Raw genomic sequence first — 27500 nt, 5'->3', positions numbered from 1 at the left:
TAAAACGAAAAATTTATATAAAATGGAAAAGGAACAGAAAAAACAACTTGTACTAAACTCAATTACAGAAAAATACCAGGTAGCAAGAAAAGATACTTATAAATCTATTAACCAAGAGGCTACAGAAGTTGCCACAAAATTAGGTATAGAATACAGAGTAAATAGGTTAGCAAAGAAAAATGTGTTTATAACTTTAAAAGACCACAAGGAAAATTTTAATAATAGGCCAACCTGCAGGTTAATAAACCCGGCTAAAAGCGAAATCGGTCTAGCTAGCAAGTCTATACTTAGAGAAATAGTAAAAGAGATAAAAAGAAAATCAAATCTTAATTTGTGGGCAGACACTAGCGCGGTACTGGACTGGTTTAAAAACATAACTGAACCACACAAATGTAAGTTTACACAACTGGATATCGTCGATTTTTACCCTTCAATCACTAAGGAAATCCTAGAAAAATCGTTGATCTTCGCATCAAAATATAGAAAGATAAGTGAGCTCGATAAGGAAACAATCATGCAAGCTCGACAGACCCTTTTATTTTTTGACGATAAAACGTGGGTCAAAAAATCAAACCCCGAAGACCCCTTTGACGTCGCGATGGGGGCGTATGACAGTGCTGATATCTGCGATCTGGTTGGACTTTTTCTACTGGAGACCATGAAATATAAATTCCCAGATCACTTTTTTGGATTATATAGAGATGATGGACTTTGCCTATCGCGTGACTACAATGGATGTGCACTAGACAGGCTTAGAAAAGACCTAACTGAATTTTTTAAGGAACTAGGCTTTAAAATAATAATACAGACAAATTTAGATAGAGTAGATTTTTTAGATGCCACTCTAGATCTCGAGAAGAAAATACACAAACCCTTTCACAAACTAAATGAAAAACTCATGTATATAAATAAGGGTTCATGCCACCCACCCACAGTGTTTAAAAATATGGTAGCGAACATTAGCCAAAGGATTTCACGGCTTTCTTCGAACGCTGAAGTGTTCGAGAAAGCAGCACCATATTATAATGACGCACTGCATCAAAGTGGGTTCAATGAAAACATAAAATTTCAACAAACCCAGAATAAAGAAAATATAAAACGAAAGAGGAAACGGAAAATAATCTGGTTCTTACCTCCGTTTTCATTGAACACTAAAACTAGAGTAGGGCATTGTTTTCTTAGCCTTCTAGACAAACATTTTCCAAGAACACATAGACTACATAAACTTTTTAATAGAAACACGGTGAAAGTTAGTTACTCGACAGCTCCATCAATAAAGTCGATAATATCCAAAGAACCAAAAAAGATAGATAACGCAGGCTGCTCTTGCAGGACCAAAAATAGCTGTCCATTGGAGGGTAATTGTAAAGCTGAATCCCTTGTCTATGAGGCCACAGTAACGGAACAATCCACAAATATACCGGAAATATATATAGGTATGACAAAAGGCCAATTTAAACAAAGATATTATGCACATATGAGCTCCTTTAGAGCTAAAACAAGGATGAATACAGCATTAGCTACCCGCGTGTGGGAGCTTAAAGAAAAAAATACACCCTTTTCCATCAAATGGAGAAAAATAGAGCATAGACCAGCCTACGTCCCGGAATTAAGTCAATGCTCACTCTGTAACGCAGAGAAATACTACATCCTCCGGTCCATTCATGACCCAAAAATAAAATGTTTAAATGTGAGGAGTGAAGCTTTGAAAAGTTGCATACATAGAAGGAAGGGTCTCCTAATAAATTGGATCAATGAAAAGAACAATACTTAGATGTTGTTTTTATATATATATATATATATATAAGGAAAAAAAATTGTAAATACATAAATAATTAGTCGGTAAACTGGGATTTTAATCGCAATTATATTATAGATTTTTAATTAATGTCATATATATATATATATATATTATATTTTATAAATGTAATTTATAATCTATTTCGAATTTAAAACTATAAAAAAAAAAAAAAAAAAATATAATAATGTTAATAAACTAGGGAAATCACTTAGGATAGATAAATACTCACTTCCCCAAACCTTGAAAGATTTGGGTTTTTAAAAAATAATTTTTAAACGTATTTCGAAATTTTTAAACGTGATTCGATATAATTAAAAATATATTTTTTAAAACTTTAAACGTATGTTTGGAAATTTTTAAATGTTCGATATAATTAAACGAATTTTTAAGTTTTTAACCGATACCAATACAGATTTTGAAGTTTTTATACATAAGGAAAGAGATTTTAAAATTAAATGGGGTTCAAATTAAAATCGATCCATATATTAAAAAAAATATTTTTTCGAAATTAGATCTTAAATTTAAATAATTCAAAGTTGAAAATTAGGTATTACATTACCCGATATATATATATATATATATATATATATATATATATAGATAGATATAGATAGATAAAAAAAAAAAAAAAAAAAAAAAAAAAAGGGGGGGGGATTAAACAAAACGAGATTTGAACGTGGATTCGCGAGGTATATATACTTCACACTTCCGGTTATAAGATAGACGAATATTGGCTGAAGAGAGCTCGATAAGGATACCTTAAACGGGCCTTATTATCGGGCTTGAAACCGACGGTACCAATGACCTGTCTCAACTAACAACTTTCTGTACACAAAATATAAGTACGCTCTTAAAATTTGGATTTTCCTTTTAATTGAGCACTCTGCTGGAATTCTTTTTCCAAAAAAACTAATCATATATATATATATATATATATATATATACATACATATATATAGATAGATGGATACACGCACATTAATTTGTCTTTAAACAAGTTTATATAAATACATTTCAAAAAGTCTTATGTTTCCTTTTAAAGTCGAAAAACTATTTGTGCATACACAAACACACTGGGGGTGAGATGGAGGATTGGGGGTTTGAAAGTTCACACACAATATGCACAGATCTGGGTGAGTAAAGGCTGGCGCAAATATGTAGCTGACAAAAACAAAAAAAAATCAAATGAATGGCAAATTTTTAGTGAGAAGAACATTGATGTCCTTTAACAATTGAAGTGGAACTTTTTATTCCCCCCAAACTCAAGGATATTAATAATGGAATCTATTTTAATGTCACAATGAATCTCATGGGCATCTCAGCAAAAATTATTTAAGCATTGCACAGAAGAACAAGAAGAATGGCAACAGCTTGAAGAAACACCTATGTCATTTGATGTTTGGAATTTTGAGAAATTTTAACAACTGTCTTGCTACTTTTCAGACATTCTGTATGAGAAAAAACTAATTCAAAAATCTAATTCAATGCCAGTCAAATTAATACAGCAAACCTTGTACAAAGGGCTCAATATCCTATCAAATAGAGCTATGACAATATAACATGGCTTATTTTAATCTTTTTGTATACTTAATAAGCCACATTTATTATATCATTTTTATAATTATAAAAATGATATTTTTATAATTATAAAAATGATATTTTTATAATTATATCTTCAAAGATATGATATATGAGAGAAAGAAAAAATGGAAAGTAGACAAACCATAAAAGACAAAATCAAATTCATAAATTACATGGAAGACGACTCATCAAAGCAGCAATCAACACCAATTTCAAACATACCTTCGGACAAATAATCAAATTATTTCAAATCAGCCAATTTTACCAAAGATCTAAGAAAACAGATGGTTGGAAAATCGATAAGACAATAATATTTACCCTTTTCACCCTTTTTTCATCTTTTAAACTGATAATTTTCACCACCCCTCCCCATTAAGAATAATATTACCTTGCACCTTCATTATCATGCAACCATCTGATTTACATGTTCCTTCCATATCACCTTCTTTTCTCCATCCCTCTTCCTCTGACTTCTGTCTAAAAGGTATTGGGTTGAAAAGAAAGTTCTTGCAGAATTTTAAATTTTGATTTCAAATGATGTATTTTCAAATAAGTTTTTGTTATAATACTTTTACTTTATATGTCATTTTGCAGTTTTTCCACTTTTCTATTTTATATACATTCTGTCACATTCTTATCATTAACACACGTACTACCCTTGTTTTATAGCAGTTCAAACAATTTCAGATTAATAAGTCAAGAAAGTCATAAACAAAAATTAAAATTCACGGTTTTGCATACTTGATTTGTAAAGAAACACAAAACCAGTATAAAATACTGGTTTCTTACACATACATAAAAAAAAGTGATAGACCATAGTCAAAGGCGACCTGAAAGCTTCCTTTTCATTGCTTACTACATTGATATGGGGGATGGCGCCATTCCTTTTCCAAGAATACTCCACTTACCCTTGATCCTCCTCTTATAATGCTGAGTGTTTACTAAGAGGTATCAACTACCATCTTTGTTTTTGAACTTTGTTTTTTCAACGGTGGAGTGACCCGACGGGTTCCTGGCCCATCAGTATATACTAGTGGTGGGACGATTAATCGGAATCGGAATCGTTAATCGTAAGAATCGTGTATTTTGGGAGGTATCGGAATCGGAATCGCATCGTTAAAAAATACCTTAATTTTCCGATTCCTTCATTACGATTCTTTTAGTCTGATGTTGAAAAAAATAAAAAAAATGTCCTGATATTTCTAACCACAAGAGAGAAATGTAGCATATTATAAAAAGAAACCAAAGAAATTCATTATTAACAGGGCACCAATGCTTAGTGCCCCCTCCCTTACAAGATTCATTCATTCAGATCTATTGTAATCAAAACTACAAAAGAGTTAACCTGAAAAGAAGTATGCAGGGCTCTACATTGCGAGTAAAAATTTAAAAAAATATGCTTATCTTTTTGGCGACTGTTTTTTTTTTTTACTAACAAATCTTCTAGTAGTGAATCAAAATGCTTTTTCAACTTATATTTTCTTAAAATAAAACGAGCAAAGTCAAATTATTTAAACAGTAAAAAGTTTAATAGAACAATATACTTTTTTTTCTTTTTTTTCAAATAAGGCTTTTGAAAGAAATATCTCTAAAATGAAATTGATCACGTTGTATTATTTCGCAAAATTTTGACAGTCAGCTTCTTTTGAAGTTTCAAAAAGAATATCATTGGAATAACATTAGAACTACACATGCTAAGTGGTGGTTTGCGGTTAAGGTATTCAGAAAATGAAAAAACAAAAACAATTATTTTGCTATCTCTTAAATACAGCTTTATATTTAATTTAAGCTACTACTGGGTAAGTCAATTTTCAAATATTTGTTTTTTTAAATTTACATTCTTTTAAAATATTCAGCTCATGAAGCAATTAGATATATTTTTTGGAACTTCTTTTCAGATTCTCACATAATTTGTGAGATAAGTAATTTTTCAATGTTTAATATGTTGTTAAAGTTTCAATTATCAATTAAATTTTTTTAATTGCGTTTTATTTTCAATTTATTTAAAAAAAAACAGGGTTTAAAATGTATTTTTCAAGGTAACAAGCTTCGAAAGAAGTCTAATTAAAAAAAAAATCACTTAATTTTTAATTTCGACAACCCTGAGAATTTAATTATTAAAAAAATATTGAAATGTGACATTTTTTTTAACATTTCTATTAGTTCAATTAATTTTCTTTCAATAATTCATTTCACTCAACAAACTTCACCATTTTTTGTTTTGTTTTACTTTTATCTTTTTCTGTAATTTTGGTAATTATTTTTGCTCAATTTTATCTAGTATTTCATTTGTTTTTATAGTGATATCGTTTTTATGTGTTCCTTTGATATACCCTATTTCAAAATTAGTTTGGCTAAACTTATTCTTTACGTAAGAACCAACGTGTAAAAGCAATGAAAAAGTAAGAAAAAACAATAGGTGTTAACTACACTTTGTGAATTATGCACGTTCATTTATAAATTATTAAATTAAATATTTATCTTTTTTTTATATTTAATTAGTATATATTTTCGTTCTCTTCCGCAATATTTTTTTTTTTATTTAATTCATTAAATCTGTTAATTATGAGGACCAAAATAATGAATTGTGTTAATTTATTCTCTGATTTTCTTGTTTTTGTTCTGTTATATAAATTCTATTTTATTTGTTTTTGCTCTGAAGGATTAATTCTATTTTCTTTGTTTTTTTTCTTCTGTATTCCAATTAAGTAAAATAAATTTTCTCTAAAATAAATTTTGCAAATTTTTCCGTTTAGTTTGCTATATAATAATTTTATTTAAACCAAAACATGACTGTGTAGGCATAAAATATCTCTTCCAAAGTTAGAGAACATATTTGGGAACTACCCGACCATAAGTATAAAACTACCTGGTATATTTCAAAACAATAATTCCCTAGGAATCGGAATCGGAATCGTACTTGGTATCGGAATCGTTAATCAATATTTTCCTGGAATCGGAATCGTATAAAAATTAGGAATCGTCCCAACACTAGTATATACTCTAACCATTATGCTGAAAGCGCTGAGCAATATGCAGATATTAAATATAATTTTCACATTAAATCATTTCAAAAATAAATAAAATTGACAATTTAGAAAATAAGCTGTTTTTTGTTCAATATGCTTTTGAATCAAAATTTAAATAGAGAAAAAAATAGATTTAAAGATATGAAGAAAAATTGGAATATTAAAAATGGCAAATGCCAATATTTATAAAAAAAACAATTGTGCAAGATATTTTTCATTCATCATTCACAAAACTGATTAAAAAAAAATGGAATGCTTTTTATACTCCCTCCTACACCCATTTCAAGAATGTTATAAAAGAAAAAAAAATAATTTAAAATAAAAACCATATGTAACAAAACAATTTGTGTATATAGAAAACATGAAATAGAAAAGCAGTTGAACTGTAAAAATATAAAAGACAGCATTATGTAAAAAACAATTTCATTTTTGTGACAAAATTATGAGAAACAAAATATTAGCCGATTGATGATATGATTTTGTCTTCTATATTTTATGGTTTGTCCATTTATTTCTGTTTTCTATATATTTTGTCGGATTTTATACTTAGATCAAACTTATAAAAAACTGTGATTTTATTTTTATATTAATTTAAAGAAGTTTAAATTATTTCATATTCATTCGCGGGCAGATCAAAGTGTGCATTAACATGTTGTTCAAATTCATCCTGGGTGGCATTTGTAAAGTCATTCATGCAAATCGGACAATTACGATCCAATACTGGAACATATTTACAGTCAAAAACATGTTCTTGGAACTTGCTTAAATCAGTAAAAGGCTGTTCGCAAATTGGGCAAATCATTTCTGGTGAGTGAACAAATTGTTCAGAAGTTTTAGCAGATAAACCAACAGCTTCAGCGTTAAAGTATAGATGACCATCTTTGGACTTTCCCAAGGTATTCAAGAAAGGAGTAGTAGTAGTGGTGGTTGATGCTGCTGACTGTGATGATGATGACGGCGTTAAAGTATTTGTGCATAGATGTGGCGGAGGTAACAGAAATTGTTGTGGTTTACGTTTGTGTCGCTCTTGTTTTCGTTCGTTACCCTTTAAGTCTATGATACTTTTTCCTTTTTGTCCATCATCTGATTTTTGCACTTCAGTTGCATTCTGTACTGTCTTTATTGTGGATGTGGCAGCTGCTGCTGTGGCTAAAGCTGCATCAGCTGCTTTAGTCGATGATAATGGAAGTGTCTCTGTTGAACTATAACCTGACTTATTGCCTAAAGATGACAGTTCATCATGTTCGGACTGTTGTTTCCTTTGGGAAATAATATCAGATTTTCCAAGAAGAGGCTTCTCTGAATTCTTATCGTTTGGAACTGAAATGGAGAAAACAAGCATAAAAATCACAACTGGAAAAGAATATGAAAAAAGAGAGAACATGCATTTTTATCCCTAGCCATATTTATCTGCTGCTGTCTGGGTGGGGGTAGGTTTAAAGAAAATTCAAAATACAGTCATATTTACTTTTTTTTTTGTTTTAGTTTTGCTTATTTTTAATTACAGTAAATATTTGATAGTAAAAATTTCAGTAAATATTTGATAGTAAAAATGTCAGTAAATATTTGATAGTAAAAATGTCAGTAAATATTTGATAGTAAAAAATTCAGTAAATATTTGATAGTAAAAATGTCAGTAAATATTTGATAGTAAAAAATTCAGTAAATATTTGATAGTAAAAAATTCAGTAAATATTTGATAGTAAAAATGTCAGTAAATATTTGATAGTAAAAAATTCAGTAAATATTTGATAGTAAAAAATTCAGTAAATATTTGATAGTAAAAATTTCAGTAAATATTTGATAGTAAAAAATTCAGTAAATATTTGATAGTAAAAATGTCAGTAAATATTTGATAGTAAAAATGTCAGTAAATATTTGATAGTAAAAAATTTCAGTAAATATTTGATAGTAAAAATTTCAGTAAATATTTGATAGTAAAAATGTCAGTAAATATTTGATAGTAAAAATGTCAGTAAATATTTGATAGTAAAAATGTCAGTAAATATTTGATAGTAAAAATGTCAGTAAATATTTGATAGTAAAAAATTCAGTAAATATTTGATAGTAAAAAATTCAGTAAATATTTGATAGTAAAAATGTCAGTAAATATTTGATAGTAAAAATGTCAGTAAATATTTGATAGTAAAAATGTCAGTAAATATTTGATAGTAAAAATGTCAGTAAATATTTGATAGTAAAAAATTCAGTAAATATTTGATAGTAAAAAATTCAGTAAATATTTGATAGTAAAAATGTCAGTAAATATTTGATAGTAAAAATGTCAGTAAATATTTGATAGTAAAAATGTCAGTAAATATTTGATAGTAAAAAATTCAGTAAATATTTGATAGTAAAAATGTCAGTAAATATTTGATAGTAAAAATTTCAGTAAATATTTGATAGTAAAAAATTCAGTAAATATTTGATAGTAAAAAATTCAGTAAATATTTGATAGTAAAAAATTCAGTAAATATTTGATAGTAAAAATGTCAGTAAATATTTGATAGTAAAAAATTCAGTAAATATTTGATAGTAAAAATTTCAGTAAATATTTGATAGTAAAAATGTCAGTAAATATTTGATAGTAAAAATTTCAGTAAATATTTGATAGTAAAAATTTCAGTAAATATTTGATAGTAAAAAATGTCAGTAAATATTTGATAGTAAAAATTTCAGTAAATATTTGATAGTAAAAAATTCAGTAAATATTTGATAGTAAAAATGTCAGTAAATATTTGATAGTAAAAATGTCAGTAAATATTTGATAGTAAAAATGTCAGTAAATATTTGATAGTAAAAAATTCAGTAAATATTTGATAGTAAAATATATGAAAGTTGCATGAAAGGCATATACAGTCAGACTTTGTCTCATAGTTTTATTAACACAGAAAAAATGTGAGAAGCTAAAATGAAAACCTACCAAATCAACAAGCAGAGAGAAGGGAGGGAGGGGGGTTGCTGATTATGTGACAAATTTTGGGAAAAGTGATTAAGCAAATGAAACACTCGAAAAGTGGTCAAATTTGTGCAACTTTATGTAAATGTCCTTTAAGAATAAGCATACAAAAATATCGAAATTATTGCCAGCATTTTTTAAAGAATTACAGAATCCTAGTGTCATCATTCATTTTTATGAAAGAAAAAATATAAAATTGGTATTCTTCTATGTTTATTCACCATACAAGATCTAAGATTAGCGTCAAATCTGGATATGTTAAGAATATCTAAAATGGATCATTAATAATGGTTCGGAATTTTTGAGACGTTTGAAATTTAGTTTATCTAGATTACTATTAAGATATGATGATCACAATCATATATTGATATGATGATCATGATATTGTGCAGATAGAGACATGATGATCACGTCTGTATATTATTATAATAATGATAATGTCAATACACGATGATGATGATCATCATCACCGACTCCGATGTAATAAAATGACAGCAAAAATTCTCCTCTGGACCAATAGCATAGGTTTGCAACAACAGATGCCACACACAAATTCAATACATTCTAGGCAAGCTTTTGAACACAATTTTATACAAATTCAGCTGTTATATTAAAATGCTGCATTTCATGAGCAACACCATCACAATATCTTCAAAGGAAGAAATCCTTATTTTTCTCTCTAAATATTTAGTCCTACCACTACTACCACTTGTCACCAGAACAAATTCTACACTTTCCACAGATTCTGTGTTTTCACTGCCTGTAACTTGCTAAAACAACATAGACCTAACATAACCTTCAGTTTCCAATTCATAAATAATAATGGTTCCCATGTCAAACTCTGTCCATTCTGATTGGCTGCACTCTGATAATTCTCATATTCTGGAATCCAATTCTCTGCTTAATAAATGAACGTTTACTAAAATTACAAAGTGGCATCATTAAGAGACATATAACATTGTACAGCGTCAACTTCGTTTCATGCTTGGGTCATTACTACTTGTGTGTGTATGTGTTGCACTTCACAAATCGCTGGGCGTTTGCTATAAACATTAACAAGTCTCAAAATATTATATATCTACAAGTATTGAGAAGATAAAGACAAAAAAACATGCATCGCTAATTATAGTGCATGCATGCGTGTGTTAAAAAACAAACTTTTGTTAAAACAATTGCAATAAAAAATGTATATAAACATTACAGGATGCAACTTTACATGAGATAAATATATATTAAGTAAATTTACAGTATATTTTTTTTCATTGCATTTCTATTCAAACAAACTGAGCCACATCAACGCATGGCCAGGTACAGCTAGTCATCATGATAACGTCAATACATGATCATCATTATCATCATCATGATAATGTCAATACATGATCATCATCATGATAATGTAAATATGTTATATTTTGTGTTTCCTTAAAAGAGTCTTATTATAAGTGATGCTTAGAAAGAGTCTTCTTACAGTGTTTGTCGTTGAGAGAGAGTCTTAGAGAGAGAGATGTTGAAAGAGTTCTAGAGAGGGATGTTGTGAGAGAGATTGTTAGAGAGATTGTTCGTTCCGTGTTTGTGTTATGACGATTCATATATATTAAATATATGTTCATTCTTAGGTTAATAGATGTGTTGCTATGTGAAGCTCTTAGAGTGAGGAGATAGTGTTCAGACAGTCTTAGTGTAGATATGAGATGTAGATTCACATTGTCGATATGAGATGTGTATGTCACGACATTTTATAACACAGACATATAATAACAATTCACTTTACCTTTTTGTAAGAATCACAAACACAAAGACGAGCTTTATCAAAACACATGATGGGTTTATTTCTTCACAACCGGCCGTGGTTTTCTCATCAAGAATTCAAAGCTTCACATATTAAGTTTAAAAGTGATCGTCTTGCTTCTAGACGTTCGAATTTCAAACTCCAGACTCTCTCTGAGTTTCTCACTGACTGTCTCTCTCACTAACTAACTCTCACTTCCTATATTGAGAAATCCATGCATGTCCGGCCTCGTGAGCAAAATTCACGTGTTTCAACATGCGCGACTTTGCACGTTAATTTGTTTAAATAAAAACATTTTTATTAAAATATAACCTTCATTTGTTTTAGTACTAGTTAAATATTGCTTACAGAAAATCTCCATCCGAAACCTGAACATTGCATTGTTTTTTTGAAAATAAATCAGAAACTTCTTTTTATAAAAATGACATATATATTATATATATTTATCTTCAAAAATATATACAACTACTTAGTTGCTTATGTACAGACAACGTAGAAAATAAATTAAGACAAAAATTATGAGAGAAACACTTACATTGCTTGCTGATAATCGCTTGATGGATCTCAACAGATTTTTCTAACATTTCAATATTTTGTTTAAGGTTTTCAAGAATGTTTAAGGATTTCTGATTTTTTTCTGGAAGAAAGAAAAAGAAATATTTTCAAGACAAAAACAGTTAATTTAGATTAGACACCCCCCCCCAAACATTGCAGCCATTTTATTCAAATAATTTTTCTATATTATTGTCTTTTGGTCATAAGAAATAATATATATTGGATTCAAGAGCAGATCTAGGTGTTTGTTTACTGAAAGAGGAAAAGCAAAGAAGTTTTTCATGAAGTGATGAGATCCATAAAGCTTTGTCTCTCCATTTAATGTACCTATTTACAATGCCTCCCCACGGGACAGAGTTAGACACCAGGGTCGTTTTTTAACGTGGAGAAAAGGTACAAAAATAAAAATTGTCCCAGTCATGAAGGACCTCTCCTCCACCGAAAGAGAACGAGAAACGGAAGTGCCGCATCTGAAGAATAGATACTACACTTTGATCTTGGCCAAAAGGCCAAGTAGCCTCAAAAATTTCATTAATAAAAAGAAAAAAGGCCATTTTAGATAAAAGATCTTAACAAAATAATCAATATAAATCTCAAAATTATTGATTTACTTCATAAATTATAAAAAATCTGAGCAGATAATGAAATCATTTGGCTGGGCTATCATCACAAACTAGGCTCAAGTGTGTGAAAATCGGTAAATATAGTGATCTTCAACTTGTCATAACTCATTTTGATAAAATTGAGATGTAAATAAAATTTCATCTTTTCTCTTTTGTACAATTTTTTGCACTTGAGATTTTTTTCACTTGAGATTTGTTAGGTTACTATTTTCATTTTATGTTTTTTTTTAAACTTAAAATGAATAATATTTTATGTTTTAATGTTGGTATTTTTTGAAACATTAAAATGAATAATATTTTGTTTTAATGTTGTTTTTTTTTAAACTTATAATGAATAATATTTTATGTTTTAATGTTTTTTATGACTTAAAATGAATAATATTTTATGTTTTAATGTTTTTTTTATAACTTAAAATGAATAATATTTTATGTTTTAATGTTTTTTTTAACTTAAAATAAATAATATTCATGTTTTAATGTTGGTGTTTTTGAAAACTTAAAATGAATAATATTTTATGTTTTAATGTTGGTGTTTTTTAAACTTAAAATGAATAATATTTTATGTTTTAATGTTTTTTTTAAACTTAAAATGAATAATATTTTATGTTTTAATGTTGGTGTTTGGTGTTTTTTTAAGACTGAATATGAATAATATTTTATGTTTTAATGTTGTTTTTTTTAAACTTAAAATGAATAATATTTTATGTTTTAATGTTGGTGTTTTTTTTTAAAACTTAAAATGAATAATATTTTGTTTTAATGTTGGTGTTTTTTTTAAACTTAAAATGAATAATATTTTATGTGTCTTATGCATATGAAAACAGTCTTTATCTAACAAAAAAAAACTAGTTGTCTTACACAAAAAAAAATGAAAATTGAAAACTTTTATGAATAAAATTTTTAGCCTATTATCAAAGATGTTTTCATCTGATTTTTTTTTTGATTTCCTATTAAATCAAAAATCTTGTCTGATCTTTAATAAATTATATTAAGATGCAATGTGTCAATGGAATGAATCTTACATAAACAGTCAAGCATTTTTTTCAAGAGGGATTTTGCTTAGATTTAATTAATTTTTATTCACCATAACATAATACTAGATTTGTAAGAATTTCATAAGTTTCTGGGTGGATTTGCTCTGTCTGACTTTCCTGGGTCTGGGAGAACCAGCATACTTCCACTGGGAACTGTCTCTTAGTCTCTGGATCATAGCAGTAGATCCAGCTTTCATCGCAATTTCATCAGAACATCAAGAACTGCGGGATCTGAACTGATCAGCTCAACCATCTCCCTACCGTCATGACAATATCTTTCTTTCTGATCTTCTCTGCGCACCCTTCGGACAAACCTCTCACAAATCTTCTGCATCTTCAGTTCCTCATAAATAATTGGGACATCAAAATGCACACTTATGATCTCTATAGACACATAATATTTCATATTCATGAAATTCTTTATTTGACCAATCAATTCTGGTGTTCTGACTTCCTTACTCTCCCACATATGTAAGTTAATATCATTTAAAAAAAATAAAGTCTTATGCTTTTCTACTGAGAAACGCCATAACTTTTTTTTTTTTCTATTTACACTCTCAGGGGGTTATTTATAAACATATTTTATGGGTCTAATAAAGAGTATTTTGGTAATAATTTGGAGCAAAGTAATTTACATAGCAATACACATGAAAAGATTGAAATTACTTAAAATATCTCAATAATGGCATACATAAAAAGAGCTCGATCTTGGGAAGAATCTTGAAATTTTTTCAAATCTGACTAAAATAAGTTATGACTATTTTTGAATATTTTTCTTTCTTCATGACCGTATGTGTTTTGTCACATTTTTTTCACTAATTTTTTTGGTAAAAATGTTAGATCTTTATTAAAACACAAGATTAAGCAATTAAATTAGTTGCACAAGTATTTTTGTATAAGGAATCAGAATATGCCACTGAAAATGTCCAGAAATTAGTAGTTACAAAATAATCTGCAATAAATGCACATAAATATGCTGCAATACCATAAAAATATCATCAAAAGAAAACTCAAAGTTGAATTGTAATGTATAAAAAACTAAAATCCAATACTAGAATTGTTTAAAAATCAATGCATTACAAGATTGTTTGGTATAGCTTCTACTAAATCCTCCCAAAAATATGAGATTCTAATTTTTTAAGCAATTACCTGAAAAACTTAGAGAAAAAAGATTATTTTAGAATTTAATGTAAAATAATTCCCAATTTCAGGGCCATTCTAGTATTTTAAAGCAGTTAACATATGTTTTTATAAGATAGATCTTATGAAATTTCTTTATGTAGGTCTGCTTTTTTTATTGTAGTTTTAAGAGTCTTTGTTGGAAGGGGGTAGCTTGCCAGTCGGACTTCAGGTTAGTGGTAGGGCAATTACATGTGACACCCTTGACAGTAAACAAACAAAAATAATTAGTTATTTTTTAATTTAGAGTGAGGGATTAATTTCACATTAATTTAATGTAAAATAATCCACCATTCTGGGTCATTCTAGCACTTTAGGGCAATTAACCATTTTTTTATGTGTTTTTCTTTGAGGAGGGAGAACTTGTTTTTTATGATTGTGTGGTTTTAAGAGAGGTTTTGTTGGGTGGATCTTACTACTCGAATTTAGGGTTAGTAGTAAAGTTTAAGAAGAGTCCTTAGAAAGGTGAACTCGTATCTAGGGTTAGAGGTAACAGTTTTTTAGGGAGAGTGCCTGTTATTCAGATCTAGAGTTAATTGTACAACAAATTCAAGGAAAGGCACTTTTAGAGGTGAGCTTGTCACCTAGGATATGTGGTAGGGTAATTGTTTTTTTTTATCCTAACTTTTCAGTTTCACAAAAAAAAAAAAAAAATCAAAAGTATTTGGATGGCTAACTGCTCAAAAATGGCTGAGAAAGGTTAATTTTAAATTTATATTCAAAACGGATCTCTCATTTTAAAATTTCTTGGTGTTTTTAATAAAAAGGAAAATTTTTTTACACCAAGTATTTGAAAACGAGTATTTCTCAAAGTATACGTTATTTTAAAAAACGGACCATAAATCGCATTAACTTAAACTTTAAACCAAAAGAAAGTATTCTTTCTTTTTTTAAGCACGTAAACAAAGTATTTCCTTTCTTTCTTTTTTAAACATGTAAACAAATTAGCTATTGATGAATTTTAAAGTCAAAACAGTGAAAAGAATACAATAATTTATAGGAATAGGGCATTTAAAAATCAATGCTATGATAGAGCAATAATTATAATTTTAACCGATAAAAAGAGAAAAAAAAATTGATTTATTATTTAATTATTTGAATTCTTTGAGATGAGTAATTTTGTATACTTATTTTTTATTTGCGGACTGTTATCCTCATCTTTATAGTTGTTGTTAGTCCCCGACAAAAGGAGAGTGGACCTGTAAATTCACTCTTGTCCGTTCGTCTATCCGCACTTTTTCAATAACTACACCTTGGAATTTTTTGAAATTTTGCACAAACATTAAACATGATATGAGTAAAAAAGTAACGGAATGGATTTTTCGGGAAAATTCCGGTTGCCCTCCTAGGAGTGCCTTTCAGTTTCAAATGGCTAAAATTGATACTTTTGTGCTTATTAAAAAAAATTGATGCCTTGGATTTTTATAAAACTTTCTGAAAAGTTTTAATCTAAACTATATTTCTATATAATTTTGTTTGTCCATACTTCACGATAACTCTTGGGTGTGCCCCAAGGGCTCTTTTAGGGCTAATGAAAACACTATTTTTGGGACTATTTCACTATACAGGGTGTCCACAAAGTCTGGCTACATTATGTAGCCAGACTTTGTGGAAGCATCCTGTAGATTATGTAGCCAGACTTTGTGGGCACCCTGTATATATATATATATATATATATATATTGCATACAGGGTGCCCACAAAGTCAGCTACATAATGTAGCCAGACTTTGTGGACACCCTGCATTTGTCCAAATTTTCTGTGTATGTCTATTTACCAGTTTTGCATAGTGCAAATTTAAATATGTCTTGGGTACTTTTGGGGCTAAATGGGGGTGTTAACTGATGGACTTAGTCATTTCTTTTTTTGCATGGTGCAGAACTCAAATTTACATATGTTAAGGCCTAAAACGGCACCGTTTGTTCATTTTCACCAGAATTTGACATCCCTTGGGGACTTTTGGAGCTAAATGGGGGAGGGGGGCAAATGCTGAACTTAGTCATTTTTTTTTATGCCTCGTTCACTGTGCATTCACGCAGGAGATCATGCATGCTTCACTTGTTTCATGACGTTGGCCAACTATTCCTCTGGCCTTCATGTCAGGCAGTTAATGGGATAACCACCTGATGAAGGCCAGAGAAATAGTTGACTGAAACGTCATGAAACAACAATTATAAAGATGAGTATAATAGTCCACAAGTAAATAAATATACAAGATCGATTTACTAATTAGGGTATGCAAAAAAGTTTTTAAAAATGTTCAATACTCATCATGTTGATGTCTTATTTTTTAGACAACAAAAAAGAATAAGCCAGTTTATTTTCTATCTTTTTCGAGATACAAAATAATGTTTCTCCTGAGAAGTTTCCAAATTTCATGACAAAATTCTTCATAGTGGAGTGATACTAAGCTTTTAAGCACAGCAGGGGTAAACAAAAAAATATTTGATGCAAAATGGCTGTTTCATAATGTTAACATTTGAATCATTAATTTGCTCAAAACTTTCAAAATATATCATGCATTATTCATTAATACATGTGAAAGAATATTCATTTCCAAACAAAATGGTGGTATTTTGTGGAATTAAAATGCTTTCATTTTTTTATAATGACTCCAGATTTCAAGGTAGTTTTACTAAATTAGTAAAACTACCTTGAAATCTGTGATTATCCAAAATGTTTTACGGTTGATGGGCATTGTTAATTTCAATGACCCCCTCCCAAAAAAAAGATTAATTTTTTAAAAATAAAATACTTTATATCAACATTAATTTATTAATTAATAAATACATAAAGGTTCATTATTTTTGGTTGATTGCATTAAAAACAAATTTTTTCACTTTTATTGATATGTGTTATGTTTCTGGGGTTGTTTCCTGACATGTCTACTTTATGAGTGATTTAATGGCAAATGTGAATACTTCATTTATTTCATGATTTACTGAACCCAAGTTTCTATTGTACTAGTAACTTAGCATGGAGATATCTTTGCTCAATTTTAGAAATGTGTCTATTAGTATGGATTTATGTTTTGTTATATTTCACTTCTATAACCCTTATTAGTATCCATTCAGCACAATGTAATGCAAGGAGAGGGGACTGACAAATAACAAATGTTCTCATTGGTGGAGTCTGATCACTATTACAAGCTGAAAAAGGCTAGGATCGTGGCGATTATCTCTTAGGAATCTTTGACTTTACATTAGGGTTGTGGAGTCGGATGGTGTAGGGTATAATCCTGATTGTAACCTTAGAAGCTATTTCGGCGTGTCAAGCAGGTTAACATGGCTGACTGAAGACTGAACATTCAGATGTTGAGACCCTTCACTGGGGAGGGTGACCTAATTAAATGGCTGGAAAAATTAAAGACGGTAGCAAGGTTGCAAAAAATCAAAGACATGGTCACCCTGCTGCCGCTCTACTTAGAGGGGGAAGCCCTCACTATTTACCAGCAGATGCGCAATGAAGATAAGGGAGACCTTGCCTCAGTGGAGCAAAGACTGAAATTGGCTTTCGCTGAGAGTCCATTTAAAGCACTCGGCAAGCTTGCAAGTTTGAGGTGGACTGGCGAGTCTGTTGACATCTTTGCTGCGGAGATCAGAAGACTGGCAGGATTGGCTGGTTATGTGGGGAGGAGTCTGGAGATGACGGTAAAGTTATACCTAGTGAACGGCTTCCCAGAAGAAATCTCCGCGAACATGCAGAGAATCACTGAGATCAATACGATGGAAGTGGAAGATCTCTTGGTCCACGCCAGAGTCCTAGTCAAGAATGTCAAGGGCTGAATCGTGGCTGCATCTGTGAGTGGAAATAAGTGCACGAGGACCCACTTTAATGATGAGAGACAGGCAGCGAGGCGACAGACCTGCCATCAAGTGCTTCCAGTGCCATGGTCCTCACCTGCTCAAGGACTGCAAAGAGCCGAGACCGAGGGTCACCTGCTACCGATGTGGATGAGTGGGGCATATTAGCCACTATTCTGTCGCTTCACGGAACCAGGGAAACGAGTGAAGGGGAGCCATTGCGCCAGTGGTTCCCCCTTCTATGTGGAAATGGCGCACAACGAAACGTTGCCTCAGTTACCGGTAGTAGTCAATGGGAAGAGAGCCATGGCCCTTGTTGACACAGGCTGTAACCACGACATTGATAGCGAAGAATGTCGCTAGATCATGGAGCGGTACCAGGAGTATTAAGACCGTGGATGGCAGGGAGGTGAAATGCCTAGGAAAGACAACAGAGGAAGTACTGGTGCAAGGTGTGCCCTGTGAGCCCTGGTGTTGGATAGTCTGGTTGGTGATGTTGATGTGGTTTTAGGTGTAAGTGCGATCAACCAACTGGGAGGGGGGAGGGCGCTACGTTGAGAGGGGGGGGCAAGTAACTTTCGGACACCTCGGCGCAGTAGGAATGGTAGGAGAACACAAAACTGGAGGCTTGCTGCATTGAGGACGAGGATTTCCTGGCGAGGTTCGATGGTGAGAGGTGGCCAGTGGAATGGAAATGGATCTCCGGGCCTCCGGAACTACGAAACAAAGTAAGCTGCTACGAGAAAACACTGCGAGGAGAAATATGAAAAGGATTCGAGGAAGAAGTGGAGAGGTGGATAGAGGAGGGAATTCTGAAACCATGGACAGGAGAAGAAAAAGGAGTGCTACCATTACTGGCGGTTGTTCAACTCACAAAGAATAAAATTAGACCGGTACTGGATTTCAGAGAATTAAACAAATACGTAGCCTGCCACACTGGAAAGGGGATTGACGTATGCGAAGCGGTTATGAGGAAATGGAGGAGGATGGAGGAGCCACTAAGATTGTCGACCTGAAGTCGGCTTATCTCCAGATCCATATAGATGAAAAACTCTGGCAACATCAATTGATCTGGTACAAGGGGAAGATGAATTGCCTGACGAGGTTAGGCTTTGGACTGAGCTCAGCCCCAAAAATTATGACTGATGTGCTGAAGACGGTGCTGAGTAAAGATTGTACAGTGGACTAGACCACTAGTTCGTATATTGACGACATTCTCATGGAGGAAGCAGAGATGACAGCGAAGAAAGTGAGAGGTCATGTCGTGAGATATGGGTTGACTGCAAAACCGGCAGAGTCCCTGGATGGAGGAGTGGCGTTGGGGTTGAAACTAGGTCGAGATGGCAAAGGAAGCCTTGTCTTTAGACGAGGGAATGCAATCGGAACCGATCTGACAAAACGAGAACTCTTCTCGGTCTGCAGAAGACTGGTGGGACACTATCCAATCGCCAGCTGGCTCAGGATAGTTGCAGCTTTATTAAACAACAAACGGACACTGATGGCTGGGAGGGCCATGTAATGAAGGAGATCACGAACATGCTACAAGAAATCATTGCAAGAGTGACAAAAGAAGACCTAGTAAAGGGGGGAGATTTGGTGCGATGCCAGCAGCCTAGCATTGGGTGTCGTATTAGAGATGGGAGGTGTAACTGTGGAAAATGCGGCATGGCTAAGACAGAAAAATGACTATTCCCATATCAACGTAGCCGAACTGGAGGCCGCTATGAAAGGAATCAATCTGGCCCTTAAGTGGGGATTGAAAACAATTTAAATCAAATCCGATTCGGCAACGGTAGTTTCATGGATCAGGTCAGCAGTGACTGGCGATAAGAGAGTTAGGACCAGAGGTGCTGTAGAAATGCTGATCAAGTGCAGGCTCGGAGCACTCGCAGATTTGATAGCGGAATTCCAGTTGAGGGTATCTGTAGTGCTGGTCCCATCAAAAAAGAACAAAGCGGATTTGATGACACGAGTAAAGAAGGCCTGGCTGTAAGAGGGAAAGGAAGTTTCCTCAGTATGCTGTGCTAGGGAATAAGTTAAAAAGTTACATGAAATGCACCACTTTGGTCGAGAATGGATGTTATTCCTAGCAAGAGAGGTTTACCCAGAAACCACCGAGAAGGAGGTCAGGGAGGTAGTGGAGCACTGTCAGGAGTGCCAATCAATAGACCCCGGACCATCTAGACACAAAGCAGGAGAGTTACACATTGCAGAGGACTGGAAGCGATTGGCCATTGATGTGACCCATTATCGCCATAAGCTGTATCTGTCGATGGTCGACTGTGGACGGGGGAAGTTTGCCATATGGAGAGAGATCAGGGCAGAAGTTGCATGGGCGAATGGAAGTGTCAAGAAATATTTTTGGAGAGAGGGCCGGTTGAGGAACTGTTAATGGACAATGGCCCCGCTTTCCGATCAGAAGCCTTTAAAGAGGTGTGTGATAAGTGAGGAGTAAGGCAATTTTTTAGGGCAGCGTATCGGCTGAATGGTAATGGGATAGTGGAGAGAAATCATCACACCATCAAGACTGCTGCGGAAAAAAGCAATATTTTACCAATGGAGGCAGTGTTTTGGTACAACATCTCATCGAAAACCAGACAAGATAAGACAACTGTGCCTCATAGAGCCATCTTCGCATATAAGTGGCGGCATCCATGCAACAAAACGGTGGGGGAGGGGGGGGCATACGGAAATGCAGTCGAAGAACAATGTGATGATGAATGGTGTTCCCCGGCATATCCCAGACCTGCGTCGTGTAACCCTGCCAGTGCGCAGTGATGGCAGTGAAGAGGAGGAAGTCAAGATCCACTGAGAAGCTAACGATGCACCCCAATTCGACTTAGCCCAACATTGGGGTTCTTTACAACTGGACGAGAATGTCTGTAGTGAACCTGAAAATGTCAACCCCCAAGAAGTTGTCCCCCAGAGGCCTCAACGTGAGAGAAGGAGGCCTGCTTGGATGAAGGATTATGAAGTGTCATTGATCTCGAAGATCGGGGGGGGGGGGTATATGGTTAGAAAAAAATAAATAAATAAACGTACTGGGCGTATCTGCATCACTCTTTAGGGAAAGAAGAAGGAAAGGATGGCTAGCTCATTTATATACATGAAGGGCATCTTGGGAAGGCAGGGCATGATGGGAGAAGCTATTTTTTTTCCTGTCTCTTCCTTTTTTTTTTTTTTCCTAGATAGGATATAAAAGCTGGGAAAAATTCCCTGGATGGAGCAAAAAAGAAAAGAGTCGTGAAAAGGATTTTGCGTTGTTGACGTTCAGATTGTGCGATGTGACATTGGTGGCAAGAGGCCAGGTGAGGTCGATTGGAAAAGAAGAGGGCAGAAATGTGCTGTCGTCGAGCAGTGTGACTCACTCCTTTCCGAACCCCAGAACCGAATCCTAATTGTAACCTTAGAGATGGTAAAAGTCCAACTCCAACTTTGACTTCTAGAATGCCGACTAACTCCTTTGATATCTTTGACTCTGACTCCTTGACCACTATGTGGAAATCTATTCTGCAGGTCCATATACCAGCCTCCCACACCTATTCAGCAAGCATTTTATACTTTTCATGTATATTATTTTTTATGTTTAACATTCACTTGTATCATAAATATACTCACATATACACTCAACCAGCTTTATAGAATAAGTTAAAATAACAAAGGGATAAAAAATTTACAATTAAATTTTATTATCTATCAGTTCAGAAGAGAATACAATATTTAGGGAAAGGGAAATCTCTATAGGTCATGGCATTTCGAAGCCAAACACTTCTCATCAGAAGTGAGGAGTAAATACACATATTATACAGAGAAGAAATTTTTTAAGATAATATTGCCTTTATGGAAATCATATCAAAGGAAAAACAGGAAAAGCTATAAAGGGCTATAGTAGCATAGGTTGCTTCTTATTAATTTAAGCCCCCCTTTTTTTTTTTTTTTAGATAAGATTGTAATTCCAGATCGATCCCAGACTAATCCAAATGCCAAATTTCATTTGATTCAGGAACTGGATAACTTTCAGATTACAAACCGATTGTTATCCGATGTAATCCATAATCTCACTCAAAGAAAAAAATTTTCATTGATTCTGATGTGTGACATCACACCCAAAACGAAAACAGGATTTGATGGACCATAATATCTTGCGGAAGTAGAAGCATTGCAGTAAAAAATATGATACATCTCCAAAAAGAAAAGCAAAACTATATTAAAACTGATAAATTGTACAACTGGAAAACTATGTAAAAAAAAAAAAAAATTTATTGAACGGATAAAAAATTCCAACTCCGACTCCTGGTACTCTTAGAAGTCCGACTCTGACTAAAATCTCTGTCTCCCTCCGACTCCGCAACCCTGCTCTACATATTGTTGCCTTCACCCTGCATCACCCATAACATATTATAACAAAAAAATATGGATCAAACACGATGTTACGAGGCATTATGTCATAACATGTTGTCTGGTTCAGAATAATCATTTTCTCATTCAACTGTGATGCAAATGGACAGCAAGTATAACAGAATGCATGAAACCAAGAAATTTTTATTATTATACAGGATTCAACTTTAAGGAATTTATACAAAACAAACGGGCCAAGGAAGGGATGAATAAAATACAAACACGACGTGAAAAAAGGAGAACAAAACAATGTGAATCACAAGATTATGTACATTTACTCAACACGGTTTCGAGAAAAAGGAACGTTACTTAAGTGTATAAAGAAACAAATATAAACTCACAAATTTATATTAGTTCATAAATCCTCTGAATTATCGGAAGATAGAATTATGGTCTCTTTCTTTTTGTTCTGGTTTACCTTCCCTACTTTCTTTTTTTTGTTCTGGTTCACCTTCCCTACTTTCTTTTTTTGTTCTGGTTCACCTTCACTACTTTTTCTCTTTTTTTGTTCTGGTTCACCTTCCCTACTTTTTCTCTTTTTTTGTTCTGGTTCACCTTCCCTACTTCCTTTTTTTTTTGGTTCTGGTTCACCTTCCCTACTTCCTTTTTTTTGGTTCTGGTTCAGCTTCCCTATTTCCTTTTTGTTTTTGGTTCTGGTTCACCTTCCCTACTTTTTCTCTTTTTTTATTCTGGTTCACCTTCACTACTTTTTCTCTTTTTTTTTGTTCTGGTTCACCTTGCCTACATTTTCTTTTTTGTTCTGGTTCACCTTCCCTACTTCCTTTTTTTGTTTTGGTTCACCTTCCCTACTTCCTTTTTTTTTGTTCTGGTTCAGCTTCCCTACTTCCTTTTTGCTTTTGGTTCTGGTTCACCTTCCCTACTTTTTCTCTTTTTTTATTCTGGTTCACCTTCCATACTTCCTTTTTTTTTGGTTCACCTTCCCTGCTTCCTTTTTTTGTTCTGGTTCACCTTCCCTACTTTTTCTCTTTTTTTGTTCTGGTTCACCTTCCCTACTTCTTTTTTTTGTTCTGGTTCACCTTCCCTACTTCCTTTTTGTTTTTGGTTCTGGTTCACCTTCCCTACTTTTTCTCTTTTTTTGTTCTGGTTCACCTTCCATACTTCCTTTTTTTTGTTCTGGTTCACCTTCCCTACTTCCTTTTTTTTGTTCTGGTTCACGTTCCCTACTTTTTCTCTTTTTTTATTCTGGTTCACGTTCCCTACTTTCTCTCTTTTGTTATTCTGGTTCACCTTCCCTACTTTCTCTCTTTTTTTGTTCTGGTTCACCTTCCCTACTTCCTTTTTTTTGTTCTGGTTCACCTTCCCTACTTCCTTTTTTTTGTTCTGGTTCACGTTCCCTACTTTTTCTCTTTTTTATTCTGGTTCACCTTCCCTACTTTCTCTCTTTTTTTATTCTGGTTCACCTTCCCTACTTTTTCTCTTTTTTTATTCTGGTTCACCTTCCCTACTTTCTCTCTTTTTTTATTCTGGTTCACCTTCCCTACTTTCTCTCTTTTTTTGTTCTGGTTCACCTTCCCTACTTTCTCTCTTTTTTTATTCTGGTTCACCTTCCCTACTTTCTCTCTTTTGTTATTTTGGTTCACCTTCCCTACTTTCTCTCTTTTGTTATTCTGGTTCACCTTCCCTACTTTCTCTCTTTTTTTGTTCTGGTTCACCTTCCCTACTTTTTCTCTTTTTTTGTTCTGGTTCACCTTCCCTACTTTTTCTCTTTTTTTGTTCTGGTTCACCTTCCCTACTTTTTCTCTTTTTTTTGTTCTGGTTCACCTTCCCTACTTTCTCTCTTTTTTTTGTTCTGGTTCACCTTCCCTACTTTCTCTCTTTTTTTTGTTCTGGTTCACCTTCCCTACTTTCTCTCTTTTTTTTGTTCTGGTTCACCTTCCCTACTTTCTCTCTTTTTTTTTGTTCTGGTTCACCTTCCCTACTTTCTCTCTTTTTTTTGTTCTGGTTCACCTTCCCTACTTTCTCTCTTTTTTTTGTTCTGGTTCACCTTCCCTACTTTCTCTCTTTTTTTTTGTTCTGGTTCACCTTCCCTACTTTCTCTCTTTTTTTTGTTCTGGTTCACCTTCCCTACTTTCTCTCTTTTTTTTGTTCTGGTTCACCTTCCCTACTTTCTCTCTTTTTTTTGTTCTGGTTCACCTTCCCTACTTTCTCTCTTTTTTTTGTTCTGGTTCACCTTCCCTACTTTCTCTCTTTTTTTTGTTCTGGTTCACCTTCCCTACTTTCTCTCTTTTTTTTTGTTCTGGTTCACCTTCCCTACTTTCTCTCTTTTTTTTGTTCTGGTTCACCTTCCCTACTTTCTCTCTTTTTTTTGTTCTGGTTCACCTTCCCTACTTTCTCTCTTTTTTTTGTTCTGGTTCACCTTCCCTACTTTCTCTCTTTTTTTTGTTCTGGTTCACCTTCCCTACTTTCTCTCTTTTTTTTGTTCTGGTTCACCTTCCCTACTTTCTCTCTTTTTTTTGTTCTGGTTCACCTTCCCTACTTTCTCTCTTTTTTTTATTCTGGTTCACCTTCCCTACTTTCTCTCTTTTTTTGTTCTGGTTCACCTTCCCTACTTTTTCTCTTTTTTTTATTCTGGTTCACCTTCCCTACTTTTTCTCTTTTTTTTATTCTGGTTCACCTTCCCTATTTTTTCTCTTTTTTTGTTCTGGTTCACCTTCCCTACTTTTTCTCTTTTTTTGTTCTGGTTCACCTTCCCTACTTTTTCTCTTTTTTTGTTCTGGTTCACCTTCCCTACTTTTTCTCTTTTTTTGTTCTGGTTCACCTTCCCTACTTTTTCTCTTTTTTTGTTCTGGTTCACTTTCCCTATTTTTTTTGTTCTGGTTCAACTTCCCTACTTTTTCTTTTTTTTTTCCTGGTTCAGCTTGCCTACTTTCTCTTTTTTTCTTTTCCTCCCTGGTTTACCTTCCCTACTTTCTCTTTTTCTTTATATATTATTTTTACTTTTCCATTTAATTATCAGTTTTTTCTTATTGTGAAATTTCCTTAATTCTAAGGTGACAAGTTATCAATTTATTATACTCCCTTTCATAAATCCTTTACTCTCTGGGCACTAGTTCTGGGTTGGTTTTGAATACAGTTCTTTGTAGCTCAAACAGGAGCATCAACGGCGATTCTGAAATCTTTCCCTATAACCTAGACTGAAACAGAAAAAAACTCTGTCTGTCTTGATGCAATCACAACATAAGATATTTGGGAATAATGGACACTCTTTTTTGGCCATCTTCATGTGGATGACATAGGTCCGTAGCATGCAGGTTGATATGCCATGGATTCTCACTATTGACGCTGAAAAAAAATGTGTGGTTTCATGCATCTGTCATGGATGTCTGCCACATGTGGAATGATTTTCAGAAACTTTTTCACCTAGTTAGCATGTTTTCCCACTAAAAGTATTTCTTTTCTGTCTTTTTTAAATTGACCAATCAGCAGCCTTCCTTTTATTTGCTGTAGTGTCCATCTTTATCTGCTGCTATGTGACACAGCATTTGTTTCACTTTTGGAGAGATAGAGAGAAAGCAATAGGTAGGGGTTCTCGGCTGATTATCTGCAGTTCACATGGACATCAGTTAAAAAGAAAAGAATTAAAGATACGTTACCGTCACCAACGTTATTCCATCCAAAATCCCGGACGTCCTTTAAAAAAGAAATAAATAAAGATACGTTACCTTCCCCAATGTTATGGGACATTTCTTCAATTTTCACTTTGAGTTTTTTGTTTTTGGATTTTTCTTCTGAGAGTTCATGATTCAGTCGATGAATAGCACAGTGAAGTTTTTCTATTTCATCCCTTCGACTGATTTGTACAATACTGGGTTTCTCATCAAGTGAATGAGAACCTGATGGTGAAAGTTCACCAGGAATATCATATATATGTTTTTTACGACATAATGTTAACAATGATTGATGCCTGAGGTTGAGGTCATTAAATTTTTTTTTTAATTCCTCATATGCATTACTTAATGCCATCATCGATGTAATTCCACTTGTTGTTGGCAACTGATGCCTGGAAGCAGTCAAGTTGAAGTGAGGAATCAGTTGTGGAGATGTACCGTTAACATCATCTTCACCAAGCAAGATACTGATGTCATCATCTTGACCGAACAGAGGATCATTCATTGTGCTGAAAAAACAAAAAAAAAGGTTTAAGATTTAATAAAATTTTAGTTACATAATTTAATTAATCATGACTAGGGCTATGACAACAGCATATTCTTTTCCTTGATTTGATTCTCAGTTATATATCCATTGATATCTTATATGTTTTTTATGTAGAGTAATGTGGTTCTCGGTTGATTAACTGTGTCGGATATATACTCGAGAGTCAAAACAATGAAAAGAATATGCTGCTGTCATAACCCTAGTCATCACTGCTTATTCACACTCAACTGACACACCGGAAATTTTTACATACAAAATTGTCACAATTCACATTGTAGACATGTGTACCGTTTTAAAATAGAATCTTGTTCTTTGTTTAAATTGTTAATACTTAAATCTTATTTAAAGAAATGTGTAAATTTTACAGTGAAATTTTCATAGCTTGTACAAATTCTTTCAGTAAAACGTGTTAATATAAAAATAGTGAAAACTTGACGGGTCAATTAATGTAAAATAGGGTCGGAGTAAAGGGAGTACAAAACCATACAAGATATTCGTTTAGAAAATTGCAAAGAGAAAAGAAATAAGTGTAATATTAGCGGGAATTTCATACTTTAAATTGAAATATATTCCC

At 32.9% G+C, this 27500-nt stretch overlaps 1 protein-coding gene across 1 annotated transcript; it reads right to left on the bottom strand.

Moving 5' to 3' along the window:
• Window positions 1-6563: 6563 nt before the first annotated feature.
• On the bottom strand, window positions 6564-27458 carry LOC145274439 (uncharacterized). The gene is made up of 3 exons (XM_080127456.1): window positions 26434-27458; window positions 11695-11796; window positions 6564-7731 (listed from the first exon to the last, which is right to left on the bottom strand). Exons 1-3 carry the CDS (start codon window positions 26882-26884, stop codon window positions 7013-7015), a joined length of 1272 nt encoding a protein of 423 aa, XP_079983582.1. The 5' UTR covers window positions 26885-27458; the 3' UTR covers window positions 6564-7012.
• Between the last annotated feature and the right edge of the window lie 42 nt (window positions 27459-27500).

Source organism: Euprymna scolopes, unplaced genomic scaffold (assembly GCF_053919585.1).
Source record: "Euprymna scolopes isolate OS-2025 unplaced genomic scaffold, ASM5391958v1 sca386, whole genome shotgun sequence".
In the NCBI taxonomy this organism is placed as follows: domain Eukaryota; kingdom Metazoa; phylum Mollusca; class Cephalopoda; order Sepiida; family Sepiolidae; genus Euprymna; species Euprymna scolopes.
This window is presented reverse-complemented; position numbering and strand designations above follow the sequence as displayed.

What these genes read in the sequence shown, in the direction of transcription:
- LOC145274439 (XM_080127456.1), bottom strand. Translation starts at nt 26,884, where the DNA reads ATGAATGATCCTCTGTTCGGTCAAGATGATGACATCAGTATCTTGCTT. An exon ending in GTCCCATAACATTGGGGAAG is followed by an intron (nt 11,797 to 26,433) that starts GTAACGTATCTT and finishes TCTTTCTTCCAG; the next exon opens with AAAAAAATCAGAAATCCTTA. An exon ending in AGCGATTATCAGCAAGCAAT is followed by an intron (nt 7,732 to 11,694) that starts GTAAGTGTTTCT and finishes TCTCCATTTCAG; the next exon opens with TTCCAAACGATAAGAATTCA.